The sequence below is a fragment of the Amphiura filiformis genome, chromosome 14 (assembly GCF_039555335.1).
Source record: "Amphiura filiformis chromosome 14, Afil_fr2py, whole genome shotgun sequence".
NCBI classification, from domain to species: domain Eukaryota; kingdom Metazoa; phylum Echinodermata; class Ophiuroidea; order Amphilepidida; family Amphiuridae; genus Amphiura; species Amphiura filiformis.
In genome coordinates, this window is record NC_092641.1 from 17,046,167 (window position 1) to 17,069,904 (window position 23,738).

Sequence of the window (23,738 nt, forward strand, 5' to 3'; positions counted from 1 at the left end):
TGATGAAACTGATCTCAACTCAACTGAAGCAAATAACAACTCATAATTTGGAAACATTGTTTTAATGGTAGGCCTCAATATCAAATAGAAAATGGAACATGAACAAATCAGACTACGCCCCTTTAACATAGTGCATACATTGAACTATTCCAGTTGAAATCCATACACCCCCTATGGAAGACATGACTTTAATCTCCCACACAGGGAGTGTGATTTTCAAATGGGTTTACCTGACTGGGCGACTCCTTCTGAAATCATCACTCCCTGTGTGGAAGATTAAGGTCATATCTTAGCATATTACAAACTTTTACAGAAAGAAAGACCAAAATCGTGTATCTCCGGCGAAAACCCGAAACAAAAAATATTGGCATTTATATACCTCATACATAGAATCCTGTAAAAAAGTGGGCACATTGTTTTAACTATGTTTTAACTATGCCCTGTATTTGAGAGAATTTCATCAAAACTATGCCCGGTCATGGAAATGAACTATTGACCGGTGTGCGTCCTGATCAAACTCTACGCGAGTGATGGCGTAGTGCGCATTATGCACGCGGCGCCGACATGCTACATGCCAGTTGCAGTGACATGATTGGTTGACAACCGATTTTTATAACAAAAATTTTCTTTGTACATTTAACCATGGCCTATGAGCAATAAAATAGACCTTTTAACCAATCAGATGACAAAAATCTATATTATGAGGTATATACATGTAAAACAAATATTGACTGCTTTATGCGGGTCATGGTTAAAATTATAGGCCCATGCTGATCTCAAAACAATACTAAGTGTGCCTCGGATCACTGCTTGGTTTTGAGATCACCGTGGGCCCAAAATTTTAATCATGCCCCTCATAGCAGTCAATATTTTGTATACTGAAAGCTTGATCGTGTAAGAGGTTTGCGCTATAATAGCGCACGCTATCGGTGTAATACATTACGGCCGCAGAATGCCTGCAACCAGCACATACTTTCAAATCAAACATTGGATATTTTGCCCTCCATATTCTACACATGAACATAGTGGAGTTCATTCTCATTACGTCCAATCTCTTTGCAGTAATTTTAAATCTTTAACATACATTTATGCTGTTTTAACAGCTATATACCTTCCAAAGATAAAAAAAATCTTAATATTTCAGATGCACAATTGCACATTATACATAATTTTAGGTCATGCTTACCCAGCAAACACAAAACATTTACAGAAAATGTTTTAATGTCAGGTTATCTGAAGGGAATGACACATTTTAATAACATTCAGAAAACATTTTTGAAAACTTAATGCAAAACATTACATGTTATTAGGTGTTGACACAATGTTTCAGAGAAATGGTTTGCAAAAATATTTTGCAATAACATGTAACACTTTGTTAGCAATTTTAAAATGTTGTTGTAGTGTTTTTTCATATAAAATGTTTTTAAAAAATTAATGTTTTCATGGCCTTTATATAACCCAACATATAAATGTAATAAAAACATTTTGACAAAACCAAAACACATTTATAAGACATTTTAAAGATGCCGTGGTATAAACTACAACAGCTCTTTTGATTTTTGTGTTAATTTTCTTAGAAAAATAGATATTTTGACATAAAAATAGCTACATGTATATGAGGTATACTTTCTAAGACTTCTGTGCAGTGGCAGAGCATCATAGGGACACAGGGGGGGGGGGGGGAATCAATATGAACATTGATCAAATCCAATCTGAAAATGGCTGGAAAATGGCTAGTGCTCCCCCCTTCAGCTCAGTGTCCCCAAATAGGATGACTGACTCATGCTACGCTACTGTTTCTGTGCTAAAGCCATATACATACAGAAGTACAAAACATTATGTTTGATTGAAGCCTTATAATTACTGACCCATTTATTTGAGGTCATAGAACTTTCAACTATAATTTAGAATTAAGCATCAGTCAAAGGAGTTATGTTAGATTTCATCAAATTCAAAGCTATACATGTTATTACTGTATACCTGTGTTGATGAAATCTAACATATAGCTCAATGCCTTTTTTTCTTCCAAAGTCAGTTTTTACATGCATGTAATACCGTAAAACCTTGTCTACAAGTATATATGCCTCTAAACGAGGGTTTTTTGACAAAAGAGATGACAGGCAGACACTCTCCACAAAAACATTATTTGGAGTTTGAACAACTATATACTGATACAGGCGGCTGTATGAACAGGTATTTGTAAGACCAATCTATTGTAATGTGTCTTTGGAGGGTATTTGCCTTCTGTCTCTTTCATCAAAAATCACATCGTTTAGAGGCATTATGCTTGTAGCAGCAGCTGAAGGGAGTATCCCATCATGCATTGCAGTATATCTGCATGCCCCATAGCAAATGTATGCAAAAAATAAACAAGAGCTGCTTAGATATTGAGAGCTTTAGCTAGTTTCACAATACTTTAGGGTCATATTTTTGCAAACAAAAGTCTAAGCTTCCCTAATTTAAACAAGTTATCTAAAGTTGAAGTGAGAGATTTTGTGTACATTTTCTATGGCACATTCAGTTCTATTATGGTACCGCAAAGCATAATGGGATACTCCCTTCAGCTGCTGTGGTACTATAGTATTTAGCAAGGTCTTTCAGCGGTGTCAGACTGCTCTTTCTGATTATTACGTAACTAGGTTACAGCTTGATTGATGAATGAGGTGTTGATGTCGATGTGGTGATGACGGGATTCAATTAGCTAATCAGAACCCCACTTCCATGTTTAAACAGGATCAAATTGGCAGACTGATGTACATGTAGAACCTTGCTGAAAACTATAGTCCATTATATTGTAATCACTTCCTGATGTCCTTCATGATTCACAATTCAATAGCAGATAAGCAATTACACTATAATGTCTTTCATTTTCATACATTTTTGTCTCGAAAAAGAGTGTAAAATCCTGAATTTTCACAATATAGTACTCACAACCACCCTAAAAATGTGACCGGTATATACATATTCTACTGATCATACTGGGCAAAAATGATGCACACTGGCAAAGATTGTTATCTTTTGTTCATCCCCCAACCCCTGATAGACCACTAGTTACGTGCCACTTAACACATATTGTTTTGTTAACTTGTTGTCCATGGTGCAACTGGTGGATATCCTATAAATGATTGTACACTCCCTGTTGCAAGTGAAACAGGCAAGCTTGGCCTTTGTATATGCACTGGTAACATTCCTGCTGATGTCACATGAGTAGGCAAATGCTCACCGGACAAACCTGGCTCTGATTGTGTTGTAATATTTGCTGTCTGCAATGTTGACCCTGTGCTTACAGGATTAGACATAAATGGCATGTATGTAGCAAGCCCTGATTGCGATGCGTAGTCCATGTGATGCGTAGGGAAATTAGGATGAGATAACAGACTACCGGCATGCGCGGCTAATGCGGCAAGGAGAGATGAACTCTGGGTATGAGATGGAGGTGGGAAACCAACTGGTGGTGGCAACATTGAAATCTGATTTCCAATTGCCAGATCCTGGTTTTGTGAAGAATGAGATTGATACAATGCGATAGATTTATTATTAGGCAAACAAGTACTTACTCTAGGTAGACCAACATTTTTAAGACTTTGAAAAACAGCTGCTGCAGATGATGACTGCTGCTGTGATGATAAAACACCTGCTGTAGATGTCACTCCTGCAGTTGATGTCACATCTGCTGTTGCTGATGATATTGGATTGGATTTGATCATTGCTATAGGCATGGTGGCTTGATCATCATCAGCTGAAGCAACTTGGAGATCTCTTGTCATGTTTGCCTCTACTGGTTCCACAGCAATCTCCTTTTTGGATTTCTCTTTCCCCACCTGACTTGAGTGAATTGTATCAATCACAGTTTTATTTGCCACTTGTTTCGTTTTCTTTTTGCGATTTTTTCCTCCAGCTGCACGACTTTTCTTCCCAGCTACAATCTTTGCTTGTTTCTCGTTACCTTCACTGTGGGTTTTCATATGATGCAGCATTGTACTTTCAAAAACAAATGCTTTTTTACAAATTGAACACGAGTACTGTTTAACGCCATCGTGGACTGCTTTTAAGTGGTAGCGTAAATGACCGCTAAGTCGGAAAGCGACCCCACAGTGCTGACAGATGTATGGCCTCTCTCCTGAATGTGTTCTCAAATGTTCCTTGAGGGCGCTCTTGTATAAGAACGCTTTATCGCACACATTACACGGGAAAGGTTTAACTCCCATGTGAGTCTGCTTATGTCGCGCCAGAAAGTGCTTATTACTGTAGGCTTTGCTGCAAATATCACAAACAAAGTCTTTGCTTGTTGGTTTTGGTTTCTTTGCCCAGTTTGGAATTTCACCGTGATTGTCTTCATGTCGCTTACAGTTCTCTTTCGTTGCATATCCTTTACCACACAACTCGCATTGATATGGTTTCTTCGTGTGATGAAGTGATTTGTGATAGCTTAGCGAGTACTGTGATTTGCACGATTTATTGCACTGGTCACATGGGAATCGCTGTTTGGGCGAGCACGCTGGTTCGTTGAGATGCCTCCGTAGATTTCTTCTGCAAGTGAATGTCTTACTGCATTTGTGACAACTGAACGGCGTCTCCCGCGTATGTTGAATCCGGACGTGTTCGTCTAGCTTAGCCGCATGGAGGAAACCCTTACCGCACCTTTTACACTTGTGAGGTGGTTTTCCATCATGGTAGTTAATATTATGCATGCGTAAGGAATTCCAACTGTTGAAATTCTCCTGACACTGAACACATTTATAACGTTCAGTGGAATGTGTTTTCTTGTGATGACGAAGCTTTGATTTAGTCTGATACGACTTGCCGCAAACTTCACACAGATGTTTTGACTGTTGCTTCACCCATTCATCAGAATCTGCTACAACTTCTTTGATTGTTGCTACATGCATCAAACTACTTTCAGGTTCAGCATTGATTTCTCGTAATCGTTTTCCCTGCCTTGTTTGTACATGAGTTTCAGGCGTGCGTATTGAGGTCATCCTCAGATTTAAAAATAATGTCGCAAGTTGTACAGCAGAACTTATCGATACCAGTAGCTGATTCTTCCAAAATCAAATTAGTACTATTTCTAGGTGTCTTGTATACATCAATAGACTTATCATTAGTTGTATTCTTCCTACCATCAGCAATCTCCAATTCATGTGAATCTTCTAAGCACTGAATCAAATCACTTATTTTCCTATCGCCACTTGAAGCACTGTTTACAACACTTGTAGTAGATTGCTGTGTACTGCTATCTGTCGATGAAATCAGTTCATTGACAGACATGTTTTTACATTCTTTGGACTCATTTCCCGTAAGAGTATCGATTGCATCAGAATTCCCTGAATTATTTGAGGCAACTTGTAGATCCTTTGCCAAATCCAAATGGTGTACACTAAAATCATGAGCATTACTATTAGGGTCTTGTTGTTTGTGAACACCTTCAAATGGTATGTTACTTTGGACATCAGATGCTTTGATTCTAGTACTACTGTTTATTAATCCCTGAGTTGCATTTGTCCTGAGAATATCATCATCACCTCTGACCTTTGACCTGATTATTTCATCCTCTATACTTCCACTCTGTGATGCAGTACCTGTTACAAATCTTGCCTGGTATGAATGTGTTTTATTTGAATGATGAATAGTCCTGGTTTCAAGTTCTTTGTATTGTGGTATATATATTTCACCATCTTTATCACCAGGAGTTGAAAGGACTTCAGATGCTACAATGTTTGCAAGAGGTGCCTCGTGTTGCCTCTTCTGTGTTCCATAAACCGCTTCTGGACTTTGAAGGTCTTTGTCTCCAGATGTTGGAGGTAGTTCAGAAGTTATAACAGATAAGTAAAATGTCTGGTCTTGCTCTTTCAAACCTCCATAATGTGTATCTTGACTTTGATGGTCAACATTAGCGTGTCCAGATGTAGTACCTAGGTCAGAAGTCATCACATGAGACAGAATTGCCTGTTCTTCATTGTGGGGTGTTCCGTAACTTACACTTTGTCCATGGTATTGAAGACCTTTATCTGCAGTTGATGTAGTCAGTCCAGATGGATAAGCTGTCTGTTGCCTCTGCAATGTCTCGTATCCTCCTTGCCCTTGACAATCTTGCTGGTCTAGATCTTTGTTACCAGATGTCGATGGCAGTTCAGAAATCAACTGAAAGTCTACATGCTCGTGTCTCTGGGTTATTCCATAACTTAACGCTTGTCCATGATGGTCTTGAGGATCCTTCTCTCCAGATGTTGCAGGTACTTCTGATGTCAAACCAGATGGAAACTCTTGCCTCTGTGATATCATTTCATAATTTAACCCTTGTCCTTGAGTAGGACCATTGTAAGGAATCTGTTGAATGCTCCCATTTTCATAAATACCTTTCTTCTGATGACTACCACATGCGTAAGAATTCATTTTACTCTGCGGAGGGTCAAAAAGCATCTGCTGCAAAGAATGTCCTGGAAACTGTTGTGAGAATGACACACTACCAAAGACATATGACCTATCACTTCCTTGATCCGGATAAATATAAGACTTATCACCGACGGAACGCCCATCATATGTAGGTTGCAGGTACTGACTAGGGTACAGCTGATTCGGCAAAAATTGATCCCGAAACGGATCCTCTCTTGTCCTTTCATCCTGTGAATCACCCCCACCGTGCAACCATGACCCTTGCATTAGCATGTTAAGAAGCTCTTCAGCCCTTCCACCATCTGGCATAGTGACTTCACCAGATGGCACCAATGGTTGCAGATTGTCTATTTTATCACAACCCATACTTGGATCAAGCAATGTCTGATCTTCACTCGTCCTCACATCAGACACTATCTCAGGTATAGATTGTTTTTTACTAGACAGTACATTTATGTCTTTCTCTTTACCATCAATTTTACAGATTCCTTCCTTACTTTCTACTTTAAGCTTCTGATCATCAACATGATCCAGATAACCTTTTCCTGGATTGATTTTCTTGAGGCGTCCGACGTCTTTGACTTTATGGAGAGCCTTGAGGTGATACCTGAGATGTCCACTCAGTCTGAATCTGGTTCCGCAGTGTTCACAGAAGAACGGTTTCTCTCCTGAATGGATCCTTTCATGTTCTGTTAAGGTGCTCTTACATCTGTAGAAGTAAAGAATTTTGGACAACATCAAGAAATATAAATTAATAAACTATTGATCTCACATTTGATTATATAGGCTTATAAGTTCATGTAGCTATGTAAAATGAAACATGGGACGGCTTCAAAACCCAATCATCGGTAGACTGCCGGTATCATGGTAGAACCGACAGTTGAACCGTGTTCTAAACCATGCCCAATTACAGTCAACCAGCATTGGATTTGATACCATCCTTTACCTCACTAATGATCAATAACTAGCAACATCACCAACTAAAATTGCTGGTCCAAATTTATCCAAGCAAAGAAGATTCAAGTACCCAGTCTTATTTGTAGTCTGATGATGAGAACTAGTGTTCTTGAAAACATTAGCAAAGTAAAACACAATATTTTCCATGTGTGGTTGCATTGACAGCTTCAAATTTGTGGAGTTCTTTCTAGCATACTTACATTGCCTAGTTGCTGTTAAGAACTTTTGTTGTTGATGATGTTGTGGTGGTGATTTTGCATTGTTGTTTTTTCCTGCATTTTAGGGCTAAACTATCAAGTAAAGTGAGTGCTTGTTGCTAAAAAGGTTGTTCATTCTAGTATGTCTGGGGTTTTAGCTACAGTGGGTGCTGCTGCCTGGCACTCACTAATGCCACTCACTACTAAACAGTGGTTTTAATCCAAAAACATGTGTACATCACTACAGTTTTAAAGGTTCAATGCCAGAAACAGGTTTTAAGCAATAAATCATCAGCAAACTTATGGTAAAATCATATGTACAATTCTGAATTCTCAAATGTTTAAAAATAGTAAAACGACTGAATGGTCATTGAACTCTAATTAATACCCTTGGTATTGGACATGTCGCGCAGCACTCAAAACTGGTGGCTACAATGCTGAACGTGTCTACTTTACCTGGGAACCCTTCTGATAGCGGAAGAGTTTCATTCACCCAATCGCAACACGCTCTTTTTTCCCACATGCCAGAAGAAATGATCACATCGCCCAATGTACTGTCATTGTTTACTCAGAAGATGACAACTACTACCGTTACTTGCATTAGGGGTTTCATAACCTGAGCACCACTCTTTTCTTTCAATTTATCAGATTCTTTGGTCTTGGACAGATCTCTGGAAGTCTCTTAAATTTCATTGAAATTTTGTCAGCATTCCTAATCCTAAACCACAACCTAATAGAGGTTATCTGTGTTCTATAAGTTGCATATCCTATCAGCGACTGCTATACCTTGTTTAGGACTTTCAAAAGAAGTACCTGCATGTGTAACCATGACTGTTTCAAAATAGCCCGCCCAAGTCATGCAGGTAACTCCGAGGTCGTGCATTGAATTTGTTTGAATAAGGAATACTACGGGAACCATGCAGCGCCTTTTGTTAGAAGTCACACTTGAGTAAAGTGGATAACCTCTATCCTAATTTCTTAAGGTGAGGCAATTACTTGAAGACTTGCCATCTTACCTGAAGCTCTTAGAGCATATAGCACATATATGTGGTTTCTCTCCTGTGTGAAGCAGTTGATGTCTGGCTAGTAGATGTTTGTTGCCATAAGCTTTCCCACACTGCTCACACATGAAATCTAAAGTATCCTGTTAGATGACAAAATACATACATAGAAAATGAAGATCATTGATTCAAAATGCACTAAATTTAGATTTCAATAATCTCAGTTTACAATTTCCTGTGTGGTAGCTTTCTATATTAAATTATAATCTTGTATTGTCCTGATGCTTTGATTGGTCTGGGCTTGCTATCTATGGAATAACCTCATGAATAAATTCAATGTGTGCAATCCAATCACATTTTCTTTTGTAATGCAGGTTAATGATCTAATACGTGTGTTGTGACATAGTACACCAGGCACAAAAAGAAACTCGTCAGTTATATCCATCCTTGCTGTTCAATAACTTGATAATTTTGGATTATTCTGAAGTATACATTTTGTTAATTGGACTTTGCTGTCTCATTTGACACCCTGTTCGTGAAAAACCAACAAGAATTGACCAAGATAAGGGCCTCCAAATCCTCAAACACCAAAATCAAAAGTTGCATTTTCAACGATTTTCAATGGGAACGCATCGTTGTATTGAACACAAGCACCACGGGCCAATCAATAAAGCACACAGTGTAACAGGCACAATTGAATCGTCAAAATTGCAACTTTTCATTTTGGGGTTTGAGAGTCTGGAGGCACATATCTTGGTCAATTCTTGCTCAATGTTCACGAACAGGGTGTCAAATGAGACAGAAAAGTCCAATTAACAAAATGTATATTTACGAATAATCCAAAATTATCAAGTTATTGAACAGCAAGGATGACTATAACTGACGAGTTTCTTTTTGTGCCTGGTGTACATTTGTACACGTGGAAAAATATTTGCGAGTGCTGGCTACCTTATTTGGACATTGCATGATTCAGGTGAGCTAAAATTACAAAGTGACTCGCAATTGAGTTGCACAAGTTTAACTGGTAGCAGTTTTAAGCTGGACATTGTAGATAATCAATTTCTAATTACTCTGCCAATAGAGCCACCAAAAAAAGGTCATAAAACAGCTACACTAGTAGTGACTGCTATGTAGGCTATTTTCAGGTTGATGACCATATGAGGACAGAGGGAAGGGTTCTAGTGGAAATTTCAATTGAGTGAAAACAGCTGCCAACAGCATGATGATCATCCGCGTACACTGTGTGATGAACGCCCGGGGGAGAGTAACACGGAAGTGAATCCAACCATGCTAACTCACTTGTGAAGGGTTTAGTTTAGTATTTTTATTATTGTATCCATGGTCGTGCATTTGTGTTGTATTTTGAAATATATGCGACATACGATCTTGGATCACATACAGTTGTTTGCAGCTGTGTTCATTCAAATGAAATGTTTACTATAAATACCAACCTTTTTGATAACTTTCTTCTTTGGTATGGTCCCATAGACTCCATTATGAGCAGCCTCATGTTTCTGCCAGTTCTCTTTGGTTGCATATCCTCTCTCACAATACTTGCACCTGCATGTAACCACATATATCATAAAATTTATTCAACTATTTAGTATTAACTGTTTCATATCTAGCATATATCTAAAGAGGTATCACAATGCACTCAAACCGTCATTAATTATACGGATCTCTTTTTTACAGATATCTCTGTGATCCGCCTCTAATCTTCATAGAAAAACATGTTTTTAATACTTTGTCACTTCAAGGCCAAAAAATAAAAATTGTTAGTTTCTCCTCCACAGCTTTGAAAGAGGATGTGCGGACAGGCGAATTTTTTTTTTGGATTTGTCATATTCCTGGACCTAGCTAGAGCTAAATACTACAATCATTCAATGGTGACTTAAAAAAACCAACATTAAAGTTATAATTTGTGTTCATGTCATAGTCTTTTAATGATTTCAAATCCAATGTATTTTGAAGTCACTGAAAATAATAGACTATGACATGAACACAAGTTATAACTTTGCATATTGAAGACAAAAAATGTTTTTTGGGGGGCTTTTTACTTTCAACCATGACAGATCTTAGTATTTAGCTCTAGCTAGGTCCAGAGATACTCCAAATCTGAAAAAAAAATTGAATTTTACTTATTTTTATATAAAAAAATATTAAAAAAAATATTGGTCAGGCCTTAATCTGAGGAGCGGGCGGTGGAGGACAAACAAACAACTTTTTTTTTTGCCTAATGTTATGTTTTGAAGCATTTACATGTATTCCTTGGTTCTCCTCAACTTCAGTAGTGACATCATCAATGCGTACATGTATTTGCTGTTGTTCTGCAAGAGTAAAGACAACCCTCTTTTGAACATGTGCATGTACGATCTACACGGTTAACATTACGCGCAATATTCAATACTGCAGCAAAATACGCACCTTCGTCACTACCGAACTTAATAAGAACCAGAGAAGGACATATCTTAATTCAAAATCTTACCTAAATGGTCTGTTTCCATGAAATGTGTTGACATGATACATCAACGAGTACTTGGATTTGCACAACTTGTTACATTCTGAGCACTTGTATTTCTCTTGCGGCGAGCAGCTTGGCTCCAATAGGTGGCGCTTCAGATAACGTGAGCAGGTGAAGCCTTTCTGGCAGCGTGGACAGTTAAAAATCTGTGAAGAAAGACAATTCAGATTAGTAAGACTACTAGCCTTTAATCTGACACTGAACGACAGTGAGTTTAATAAGTGTGTGGCATGGTATATTGTTCACACCAATCATGAAACGTGTTGCTCTTTAGAGTTGAGCGACTAGTCGGCAGCAAATAGTCACGACTACGACTATAGTCGCGACTATCTGTGATCAAAATTGGACCGAAAAATCGGGTGAAAGATTTGTGCAAATTTACGATAACAAGTCAACAACACCAATTCAATGATGATTTTTGGACTATGATTATTTGGTGGTTATTGTTACTATTAGGTGAGACAATGATTAATGTTTTTACTAATGACTATTGGCGACTTAGTCGCCCAAGCCTATTGCTCTTACTTGACGAGGCATGAATGCCGTGTCCACTGTGTGAACGAGATTATACATGTTCAAATCTCCCGAAATCGATTGAATATATTTTGATCTGTGTTTTTCGTAATGGTAGTAGCCAATTTCCTTCAAGTTGTTCTAAAATACCCCAAACAAACACATGTACCAAATGTGTTTCAATCACCACCCATGCCCTATTAGCGCCCCTCCAACAACAAATGTCATGATCCTCTAGATCATTATGTGCAGGAACCAACTACACAATCCACTATCATGTATCAAACACAGAACCCTCTACACATATTCTTGACAATTTTTAAATATGGAATTATGTAAACAATTGTTATGTCCTGGTGTTGCCGCTTCATTTTGTTTCATCTGAAAAACGGTATTTGGGTGCGGATTATTAATCTGTTTGGTGAAGGATTTGGAGCCCCAAACAAACGCAGGATCACACCGATCATGCCATTCAATGTATTGGCACGAGAGAGAGGGAGAGAGGATCAGTGAAGTTGATCGTTGCAATAAATCCTTTTAAATCAAGATTAAGACGTATATGATTCCTTTTTGTGTCTGAATCAACTCCTATTAGTGAGATACCAGACCGATCAACATGGTGGCAGTGGTGGGATACGAACCTACACCATAGAGCCCACCCAAAATGACCTTGTTAAGCACCCTGGGCAGCTAATGGAACAAATAAGGTACACCTAGTTATACAAGGTTTAACTTTTAAATTCAGCTAGAGTGAACACTCACAATCACCTAAAAGCGTCTCATCTCCTGCAATATTTTGACTCCTCAGTAATGATCAATTTGAATTACTCCCTTGATAAATCTCCTCCTAAACATCCTCAGCAGTGCTCAGCTCCACTAATTATATAGCCTACCATTTGTCAGGAATGCTTTTGTTTGTATGTTTGTTTACCTAGGTTGGTCCGTGAGGGATGCTAATCCATGAGAAATCCTTGGACCGTTCCAAGCTCATACAATAAAAATGCACAAGCCTGGATAGTCACATGTCTTGGACACAAACACACAAACCAACAAAACCCAGCAATGACTACGTACCTTTTCACCTGTATGTGAAATTCTTACATGCTCCATCAGTCTGCTGTTATTAAGGAAATGCTTATCGCACACCTTGCATGGGAATAACGACTTGGCACCATGGTGATTGATGTCATGAAGCTTAAGACAGCTTGGTGTACGGAACACTTTATTGCACTCCTCACACTTGTACTCCTTTGTCTTGACGGTAGTATCTTTAGGAAGCAAAGAGACAAGTTAGTTTATAACCCAATGAGAACTACCTGCCGATTGGGGAAAAAACGAATATTGTGTCCAATTTTGAACCAATCAAGGAGGATATTAATATATTGATCATCTGCAAATGCAGATTTAACCATAAATAGTTTAAAGCCTAGTCATAATTGGCAATTGAAATGAGCATTTCAAGTTATCAACCAATCGGAAATGCTGTTAGATGACCAGTAGTGTCCAGGGGGTTAATATTTTAGAGTTTTTTTCAAAATAAATGTTATTACTGATATAGTAGAACCTCTATGCTACATGTAAACACATTTCAGTAAGCAGGACTTTTTTAATTTCAAACAACTACTTGTGTTTTTCAAGAATGTTTTGTGTTCAAACTTACAAATTCATTCGGTTTTTCAATTTAGCAGACAGATGGCCCACCAAGGTGCTACTGTACCTCACTATCTCTAGACTAACTTATGTGATGGAATAAAGAGTGCCTTTAAATCTGAACTCTCACACCCCTCCTGTTATATAGTAGAACCTCTATGTTAAACACATCAGTAAGCAGGACTTTTCTAATTTCAAAAACTGCTTGTGTTTCTCAAGAATGTGTTGTTAACAGTTTTCGTGCTCAAACTTATACTGTACAAATTCATTTGGTTTTTCAATTTAGCAGACAGATGGCCCACCAGGGTGCTACTGTACCTCACTATCTCTAGACTAACTTATGTGACGGAATAAAGAGTGCCTTTTAATCTGAACTCTCACACCCCTCCTGTTATATAGTAGAACCTCTATGTTAAACACATATCAGTAAGCAGGACTTTTCTAATTTCAAAAACTGCTTGTGTTTTTCAAGAATGTGTTGTTAACAGTTTTTGTGTTCAAACTTTTTTTTCATTTGGTTTTTCAATTTAGCAGACATATGGCCCACCAGGGTGCCACTGTACCTTAATATCCCTAGACTAACTTAAGTTGTGATGGAATAAAGCATGCCTTCACATTATTCAAGACCTACAGCAAGACATAATTAGGCCAAAAAAAAGTGTTTGTTTGCCCAGACACGGCTGACCCAAAAAATCATAAAACATCAAACATGTTGTATGCTTTCACCATTTGTGGTGCTGTAAAACAGATCAAAATGGTAAGTATTCCCTTTGAAGAGGTTTATACTGAATGCATAATGAATCTTTATCAAGATTTTGTGGCCAAAGAAATTACACTTTATATGGTAAGTTTTGAAATACATTAAAGTTTGACACAAGTACAAGATGTAAGGTCGAATGTCGTATATTTTCTTAATCTCTTACCCGACTTGCTGCAACACGTGTACAGATCTATAAAAAAAGTCTGGGCAAACAAACACTTTTTTCCTTATGGCTGGACTTCCCAACTGTGAATCGCGACTTACGAGCACTTATTCTGGGGACCGCAGACCTTGACTGAAAATTTAGAAATAAGAGGACAGCGTGTAATAGTGTAATCAAAATGAGTAAAACAAGAGTGTTTTTTCATACTAATAATAGAAGTCTACCCACCTGAATATGTTGATACAAATACAAATTGCATTAATCTACCGATTATGAGAAACACAAAAACCCTCTCACACAGAGATTTTTCTGACCTGTCCCTAAGACCGACCTATCGGCGCCCTTGAGTTGAGCGCATGCGTAACGATCCCTGTTCACTCCCACCGCCCAGAGAAATAACATACCGCAAGGGGTTAAGGGAGGCGGGATCAACATATTCAGGTGGGTAGACTTCTATTATTAGTATGAAAAACACTCTTGTTTTACTCATACTTATACATAGAACTACCCACCTTCAATGTTGATACAAATACAAATTGCATTAACATTGACTAGCACCGCTAATAGGTGGTAGAGGTGCGGTCTGTTATTTAGACGCGAGGTCAGGAAAATCCCATTTTGCTTAAAAAGCAAGATACAAAGAAAAGTACTTAAAAAGCAAAAACCCTGAAAATTGCTTGAAAAGCAAAAACAAGAATTGCTTAAAAAGCAAAACATAGACTAAAAAGACAATAGGATTTCAAGAATGTCTACAAGTAAAGTTATTCAATACACTTACGACCTGGTCATTCCTGAAAACAAATAAGGTTAGACAATCAATGATTAAGACATTAATGCTAATTGTTATCTTGCCCTTATTGTCTGTTAGTCAAGTCCTCGTCAAGACTGCTTTAGCGAACTTGACCCTGGAGTCGTCCTCTCCGACATTACGCAGATATGTATCAGTAAACGAGAGGCGGTGCTCCAAGATATAGTTTCGCAAATCTCGTTCAGAGTGACCCCTTTCTGAAATGCCCACGAGCCTGAAACTGCTCTAGTAGAATGTGCCGCAGGGGCACATGTTCCTTCGAACGCTTTAGCATCTACTGTGAGCGAAACCAACCATCGTGCTAGTGTCTGTTTCGAAGCTGCCTTGTTAGGTTTAGCATGGGTTATAAAAAGTTGGTCAGTCGATCCCCTAATATTACTGGTCCTATAAATATAGTGTTCGATAGCCCGCACAGGGCACCATAGTCTATCTTCTCGTACGGATGACTTAGTGCCAATCCTCGGAAGCAAGATGGACCCGTGTTGAAACGTCTGGCGTTCATTTTAACTATGAAACCTACTTTAAAGGTCATAGAGACGCCATTGCGTGAAAAAACAAGAGTTTTGAACGATAAAGCTTGCAATTCCGACCCACGACGGCCGGTTGCTAGCGCTACCAAAAGACCGTTTTGAGAGTGATCTCTCGTAACGTGGCAGATTTCATCGGTTCATATGGTGCTCCTTTGAGAAGCTCCAAAACATTGCTTAGATTCCATGCAGGAACGATTCTACGTTTAGGGGGACGAGAATTGTACATGCCATTGAGGAGAAGACGGATGTAGTCATTCTTATATAGAGTTGATCCGTCCTCAAATCCCCTATGGATCGCTGCGATAGCCGATTTATAGTTGCTAACTGTGGCTACCTGTAAGCCAGAGTCGAACACTTCCGTGAGGAAGTCGGCTATCTGAGACTGAGTTGCTCTGGCAGGAGAGCAATTTGTCTTTTCGCACCACTTGTAGTATCGACCCAGGCGTCCAGAATAGATTCCGAGTGTTGAGTCTTTTCTACCGTGGGCGATGAGGTTAGCAGCTTTTGTGAAAAGCCGCTCTCCTCGCAGCGTTGCCTGATAACGGCCATGCAGTTAACCTCAGATGACCCAGCTGAATGGTCGGCACCACTGTCTCCAGATCCTGCTGTCTCAGGAGTTCTGGTAACTGTGGAAGAAACCGAGGTGTACCTATGAGAAGGTTCACCATGGGCGAAACCATAGATGCCTTGGCCAAAAGGGTGCTATGAGTATTATGTTGCAATCTTCGCTGGCTATTTTCTGTATTACTCTCTGTAGCAGCGAAATTGGAGGAAATCGTGAGGCCGTCATTCCTCTCCAGTTCAAGTGTAGTGCGTCTACCGCCAGTGCTCTTGGATCTCGATCCTGGAGCAATATACTGGTAGTTGGTGGTTGCTTGCTGATGCAAACAGATCCACTGTCGGATAAAACATTACTCGGAAGATGGTTTGGACCACCTGAGGAGACAGTGCCCATTCTGTCGGGCCCGCACCTCGACCTCGAGAGAGGTCGTCCGCTAGAATGTTTGTGACCCGGCTATGTGGATAGCCTTGAGTGACATTCCTCGATGGTGACACTTCTTCAACAAGCGAAGAGTGTGCATGCACAACAGGGGAGATTTTGTACCTCCTTGTTAGTTGATGTATGCTACCACCGTCGAATTGTCCGACTGCACTATGAACTTGCAACCCATCAACTGATCTTCGCACGCCTGGATCGGTCTTTCTACCGCCCAGAGTGCTAACAAGTTGATGTGAGACTTGGCTTCCGTTGGGGACCACAGGCCCGAAGCCGTCTGATCCTGAATATGACCCCCAGCCCATCTTCGACGCGTCCGTCGTGATGGTAAGCTGAGGAGGGGGCAGGAAATCTGACCCCTATGTTCAGGTTGGCCGTCGTGGACCACCACTTGAGTTTGTCGCGGATCAGTTCCGACATTGGAACCATCCTGTAAACTGTGTGGCAACTGGGTCTGTAAAACGCCAGTAGGTGCAGCTGAATTGGTTTCATATGCATACGACAATTCGGCACCAGGTCTACTAGACTGGCCATAAGTCCTAACACTCTTAGCCAAGCAGTGGCTGGAGCGTGACTTTCTGCACTGAGAATCTTGACGCATTGTATTATGTTCATAATTCTCTCCGGAGAGGGCCTGGCCAGGCCCTCCGATAAGTGCAGACGGGCCCCCAGAAACTGGGGGATCTGTGTCGGGACGAAGTTTGATTTCTTCACATTTATCACAAAACCCAAACTCGTCACGGTCTCTTGAACCATTTTTATATGGTGCAGAGCCTCTACCCGCGACCGACTGTATATCAGCCAGTCGTCGAGGTAAACGCACAGATTGACGCCCTTTCGTCTGAGATAAGCCGCCACTGTCTTTACTATACGAGTAAAGACCCGTGGGGCTGTGGAAAGACCGAATGGAAGACATCGAAACATGTATGTCTGGTCTTTCACCCTGAACTTGAGCCATTTCTGGTCGTTCGGGTGGATGGGTACATGAAGGTACGCATCTTTCAAATCTATTGACGTTGCCCAACAATCTTTGATTGGACATGTCAGAACAGTTGCCAGAGTCTCCATCCTGAATCTTCGTGGTTTGATATATTTGTTCAATGGTTTGAGATTCAGGATGGGACGCCAGTCTCCAGTCTTTTTGGGAGCCAGAAAGAAGCTCGACCAAAACCCCCCTTGAAAGGGGGGGAAGACTGGGACTATGGCATTTTCTGAAGTAGATTTGAAACTTGGGAGAGCAGTACCTGCCTCTGAACTAGAGAGGCTGGTAATCTTGTCTCCCTCTGCAGGTTCTGCGACGGAGGGGTTGTGGTAAACTCTAACTGATAACCCCTGCTCACTACCCCAAGCACCCATGAGCCCGGGCTGATGGTTTCCCATGCCCGGGCGTATGCCTGTAAGCGGCCGCCCACCTGTGGGGAAACCCCTGGTGGAGGGTTCACCAGTAAAGGTGAACACGCGGCCGCTGTGCCCTCAGGTACGAGACGACCTTCCCCCGCGAGCGTACTTTGCTCTTGGAGGATTGCCGCCCGCTCCTGTGCCTGCTCTCTTCTTACCCCGAGGGGCGGAAGAGGCGGCGCGGGCAGGTGCTTGCTTGAGGCGTCACATTGGAAGAGGCTTGTCCGGTCACCTTGACTTTGGCATGACCTCTTGACCTCCTCTTCCTAGACTTGCCTTTCTTGGTTAAAGACGAAGTCTTTTCCTGCAGAACTCTCTCTTGGGTGAGTTTAGTTGCAGTGTATCAACCACTGAACAAAACCCATCACCAAAGAGTGAGGCTTGTGCCACGGAGTCTCTTTCAACTTTTCTGACAAGTCTTTGTTGAAAACGAGATTCAACGAGGCACAAGCGTTCTCCCGCTTAAGTAGGACTGCTCATGAGTCAGTAGCATAGATTCCTCCATGATAGTAGAGGAAAGCTTTGCCGCTAGCTCACAATCCCGATAAAGATCGGAATCCTCCCCACACAGCTCCTTCACTTGATGACCTACACTCGAGGTCAACAAAGAAGAAAAGGCTGAAAGTCTGGTAGATACTCTGAGAGAATTATCCACCGACTTTAATTGTTCCTCCCAATATGGGGAGAACGATTGTGGGTGGTTCTTATTCACTTGGTGAGGTAAGAACTTAGCAACGTCCCCTTCTATACCTGGGCACCGGAACATTCCGTTATAGTCCTTCTCAGACACACGGAACGCGTTTTCCGTAGGGTCGCCCTCTATAAGACAAGGATCCACGATGATCTCCTTTCTTATCAAGAGCCTGCCAATAGCCAAGTATTTCGGCAGGAAGAGTGACACCAGATAATGTGTGTAGTCCACTACCTACCCCCAAGCCTCCTAGAAGGACGCTTGGTGTCTCCTCGGTTACCTCAGGACCATACGTCAAGTCTAAGTTACGAGCTAGACGACGTCACGTGTCCGGGGTCTCCTTCGGAAAACCGGGTGGTATAGAATCTACCCCACTAGACGTTGACTCACTTGCGCCCTCAGTACGGGCGGAGGAAATAGCGTCATCTCATGTGACGTTCCCTCCTCGCCAGAGTCTTCCTCACTCTCACTGGTATCTGAATCCGACCCAACACCGATCTGTGATTCAGACTCCTGTGTTTCAGAAGTGTTTGTCATGGTCGATCCCTCAGTGTAACCTGATAGGAGACCCGACATAACGCCAACTGAAGGGAGGACACGCCTGCACCTTGCGATGCATTAGGTGTCACTGGGAACGAGGCTCGCTAGTTACCGTTATCGGTGTCGACCGCCTACTCGGCTGCTGTCGCACTGGTACCGACCTAGGTGCTCTACGTTCCCTACCGAAAAACCCGAGTATTCTGAACTTGAGTCTGTCCAAGTCCGAACATCTGCGGGTTAAACCAAGGAGGAACACATCCCCACATTGCTGCCGGATTCATCCACGGCCCAGCATTGGGGAAATTCCCTTGATTAACGGGTATACCAACTCCTGGCACCCCCCATGCTTGTTGCCACTGTCCGGTCTGTGGTACAGTAGTATACAAGTTGGGATTGGGCGCGAAGTTAGCCGCGGTTGGCAACTCTCGACCTTGCGGGAAAGTTGAATGACCGCTGGGTCCCTGCTGACTAGTTGATTGATAAACACTAGTATAACCTCGAGGATTATCGACCGTATTGGGAGAATCCGAGGTCAGCGCTGCTTGATTGAACACTTGATGTAGTGTACTTGGGGAGTTATTCATCATTGAATAATTCGACCCATCAAGCATGACCCTAGGTGATCGACTATCAAAAGGATGAACATCCTCTTGAGACCGCTCATGAGTAACTTGAGCAGTCGGATCAATACCTGATGATAATAACTTATCAGGGGGGGCTCCGCCCATGTCCACGCTACCCTGGATATCCCGGGTTGCATGTAACGGGGTGCCAATGATAGGCTCGAGGTAGCACCTTCGCATCTACCGATCCTTTCATTACTGATCTAGTCTCGTTCACGGGGACCCCGTTACTAGAAATTGGGTCTACCACTGGCTCCGTTTCTTTCGAGAGGTTTCCCCTGTATCCGAACTAAGCCTAGTGGGTCCCTTGTCACTTTCGGGATCGCTCCCTTACTGCGTGGCAACACTAGATCCTGGCCCCCGTGTTCAACAGAACAGACTGTTTACTAGCGAGAGAACCAGTATCAGATCCTCCTATTTTCCGGGGTTATTCACCCCTGTACTAATGGGTAGATCTTTGGAACCAACCACTTTCCGGGGGGTGACCCCTGTACTCATGAGTAAGTTCGATGAACCCTGCACTTTCCTGGGGTTTCCCCCTGTACTAATAACTGGGTTCATTGCAGTATCGAGACCAGCTGTGTTCCCCGGCACTTGCGCACCTGTACTAACTGCTGGTCCCAACTCTGACATTTTCTGTGGCACTACAGTCGCACCCCTACTCGTGTCTGAGCCTTTAGACCCCAATTCAGGATTCCCGGGGGAACCTGAACCAGAGAAAAGGGCAGGAGCCCTAGCATCGGTATCCCCCTTGCCGCCTAACTTAAGCGGTAGCGGGCCTCCTTTGCTATCACGCGCTCGTTTCTCAACTAACTTACCCGACTTACCACCTTTTGAAGGTCTCTACTTGGATGGTCTAATTCCCAACTGCTGACCTCGCTCCAAAGCGTGGTATAATCTTTATTATGGTAATTAGATTTGATTAAATTTTATTCAATCTACACAGAGAACGGCACAAAATAGAGATTATATAGAATATATCTCTATAAAATATGACTATAAAAACCGTCACTCGACTTCGATATAGCTTCACTGATAGTGGCAATCCACCATCACACAACTTTCACCTACTGTACGCCTCTGGTATGTTGTCACTAGTCTAATTCTAACAACTGCAAAGAACAACAGGGAAAACGCTATATGAGTATAACAAGTTACGGATATCATATATAGAATAAATTGTGTGATTAAACTATACAGCGGACGCTCTAGCAATGCCTTCCAAAAAGCTAGGCAATCACACGGTAACAAAGGGCGTATCCTAAGATTAGCGCCCGCCATGCTTTGGGCGATCGCGGGAATCGAAAAATTCGACTAAAGGACACATCCCGATAGTTTAACGAGTTTAAAAGCTCCCCATGATACTTAACACTCTCCGCTATAACTGCTATCCTTCCGATTGCAATACACGGCTGTTTTAGTACACAAAATCGTTCACCAACAAGCACGACCGGCCGGAGCTCATAAGCAACACGTCTTTCTTGGGCGGTGACAAAAATTTTGAACAGGGATCGCAGTACGCATGCGCTCAACTCAAGGGCGCCGATAGGTCGGTCTTAGGGACAGGTCAGAAAAATCTCTGTGTGAGAGGGTTTTTGTGTTTCGCATAATCGGTAGATTAATGCAATTTGTATTTGTATCAACATTGAAGGTGGGTAGTTCTATGTATAAGTAGAGAGGGGTTTCATTCACTTCCTTAAACAGGGATTTGCACAGGGTACCAGTGCAGGGTACCAGTGTACTGGTTATGTAACCCCATTTTGGCCCACAATATTGCACACTTTTGTGCTCTTGCTGCACATTTGTCCTGGTGAAGTCATTCTGGGAGTCAGATAGCGGGAAAACTTTTTGCATTCGTATTACCGTACTATATTATGCTGTGGGTTGCGCCATATTTTTCTCATAAAATTGGGGTCACAAGTATAAATGTTTGGGAAGCACTGTATTTATGGACTCTCAAGTACGTCTGTTGAATCTGGTTTTTTTTTTGTATTTGATAGAAATTTACCTTCATGCGTTTTCCTGTGCCATTGCAGTCCCTTCACACTGCCTAAACTTTTGCCGCAAACTTCACAGAGCAAAGCACTTTTATGGTCATCCTGCTTTCTCAGCTTCATCTTGTCGCATATAACTTCTTTGTCCTGTTCAGATGACGATTCCTCCGTCTTGTGTATCTTCTGATGAGCTTTGACATCTTTCAGTGATGTACATTGTTTCTGGCACACACTGCATGGGTATTTAGCTCTAGTGGACTGACATTTTATGTGATTCTTAAGTAATTCTCTACAAGGTCTGCATTTTTTACAGTTTGAACAAATTAACTTTTTTGCATTTACTGGATGTGCATGAGGTGAAAACTTCTTTGCATATCCTTGGTGTTGCTTAAAACACTGGTTTGATTTGAAACTTAAGTGACAATGTTCACATCTCAAGACTTTTGCATGTGTTCCCCTGTGCTGATTTAAACCAGCTTGAGTTTTGTATGCTTTACCACAGACATCACAAAGATGATCAGAGTTGGTGCCACTGTTACTCCTCAGGTTTCTGGCAACGTTTTGCTTCCCTTTTACGGGTGGGGTTCTTCTTCTAGTTTTGATGCACCTTATTCCGGGTTTCTTCATGGTTCCTGGTTTTCTCACAGTCAAGTTAGTTCAGTCAATAAAATGCTACACTTTGGTGCATAACGGTCCAAGTTCAAGTCCATTCACTGTATTAAGGTTGCTCTTGTGAAAACAATTATCCCAGACAAGAACTTTAGTGATCATTGTAAATGCTGGCTACAAAGTTTAGTTGTAGTGGAGTGCGCATCTCGGCTACAAGTCCCTCTATTGTTTTATGCTTTATGGAGTGATGTGCCAGCTGCAATCAATCAAACCAATGGATTGGCATTGCACTCTGCAAATTACTTTTTAAAGAAGGGACCATAGTATGTCACTTTTTTGGACCCATCTTCTAAATTTTACAAAACTTTTAAAAACTTTCATAAAGATCTAAACTTGACTGGTTTGTGACAATGACACATAGCTAGCTTGGATACAATGAAACTGACACATTTCCAAATTCCCTACATATTGTTAGGGTTTCATTTGTTTCATTGAAGTTCTGCCGGTTTGCACAGCTACTGAAGGCTACATGGTTGCACAGCTACTAAAGTCATCACAAAAACTTTCTTGTATCAACCTGCAACAGGAAAGAAAAAATGTAATTAACTGATTAGCTCCAAAGTATATCATTATCATTCAAGAGTCACTTAAAATGTAGTATTCAAATACTTAAAATTAATTAAATGCACATATGGCAGGCACAAAAGGCAAACTAGAAGTATACAACGCTTTGCGAATGAGAAGTATTTTGCGCACTCCTATTTTTTGTCTTCAATAAGTTGACAAGTTGTCATTGTATGTAATTCTGTGTATATGATCACCAACGCTAAAGTGACCAGAGATTTTCAGTTCTGAGTCCAGACATGAATTCTGGATTCTTTGTAAGGCCAGAAATGAGAATGAGATGTTTATGTCAGGCTGTTGCCCAAATCATGTGTGCTGATAGATAACACATAATACAAACAATCAAAATCTATGCCTCAACATGTTTAATAACCAGTAATTCTTAGTTAAGGACATCATTTTCACAGCCCACAGGATTAAGCCTGTTCAATGTTAAAGTAAGAGAGCTATTCGAAAAGAGAAGGGGGACCATCCCCGGTTCTGATATCAGCCCCAAATTTACTCAAGAACTCTAGCATCGAACTTGTACATGATAGTTACGCACGCGAAAAAAAAAAAAAAAAATGTTAATTTCCCTGGAAGCAAGCTAAATTTCCCACAATTTATAGCATATTTTTATACAAAAAAAATACACAATTTCCCTCCATAATACCATAATTTCCCTCCAAACACCAAAATATCCTGGGAAGGATCGAGTTTCCCAAATTCCCCACTTTTTTGAGCCATTGTTACGCATTCGATGCTAGATTACGTTGCTATCGTTTTTCGG

At 41.0% G+C, this 23,738-nt stretch overlaps 1 protein-coding gene across 1 annotated transcript; it reads right to left on the reverse strand.

The window, feature by feature from the left end:
* Window positions 1–4,854: 4,854 nt before the first annotated feature.
* On the reverse strand, window positions 4,855–22,917 carry LOC140169783 (uncharacterized). The gene is made up of 6 exons (XM_072193088.1): window positions 21,751–22,917; window positions 12,657–12,850; window positions 11,034–11,215; window positions 10,000–10,108; window positions 8,564–8,691; window positions 4,855–7,102 (listed from the first exon to the last, which is right to left on the reverse strand). Exons 1-6 carry the CDS (start codon window positions 22,361–22,363, stop codon window positions 4,957–4,959), a joined length of 3,372 nt encoding a protein of 1,123 aa, XP_072049189.1. The 5' UTR covers window positions 22,364–22,917; the 3' UTR covers window positions 4,855–4,956.
* Between the last annotated feature and the right edge of the window lie 821 nt (window positions 22,918–23,738).

Excerpts from the sequence above, each read along its gene's own strand:
- LOC140169783 (XM_072193088.1), bottom strand. The coding sequence starts at position 22,363 with ATGAAGAAACCCGGAATAAGGTGCATCAAAACTAGAAGAAGAACCCCA. Across the intron at positions 12,851-21,750 it reads GCACAGGAAAACGCATGAAG|ATACTACCGTCAAGACAAAG; the intron begins GTAAATTTCTAT and ends TGCTTCCTAAAG. Across the intron at positions 10,109-11,033 it reads CATGGAAACAGACCATTTAG|GTGCAAGTATTGTGAGAGAG; the intron begins GTAAGATTTTGA and ends GGTTACATGCAG.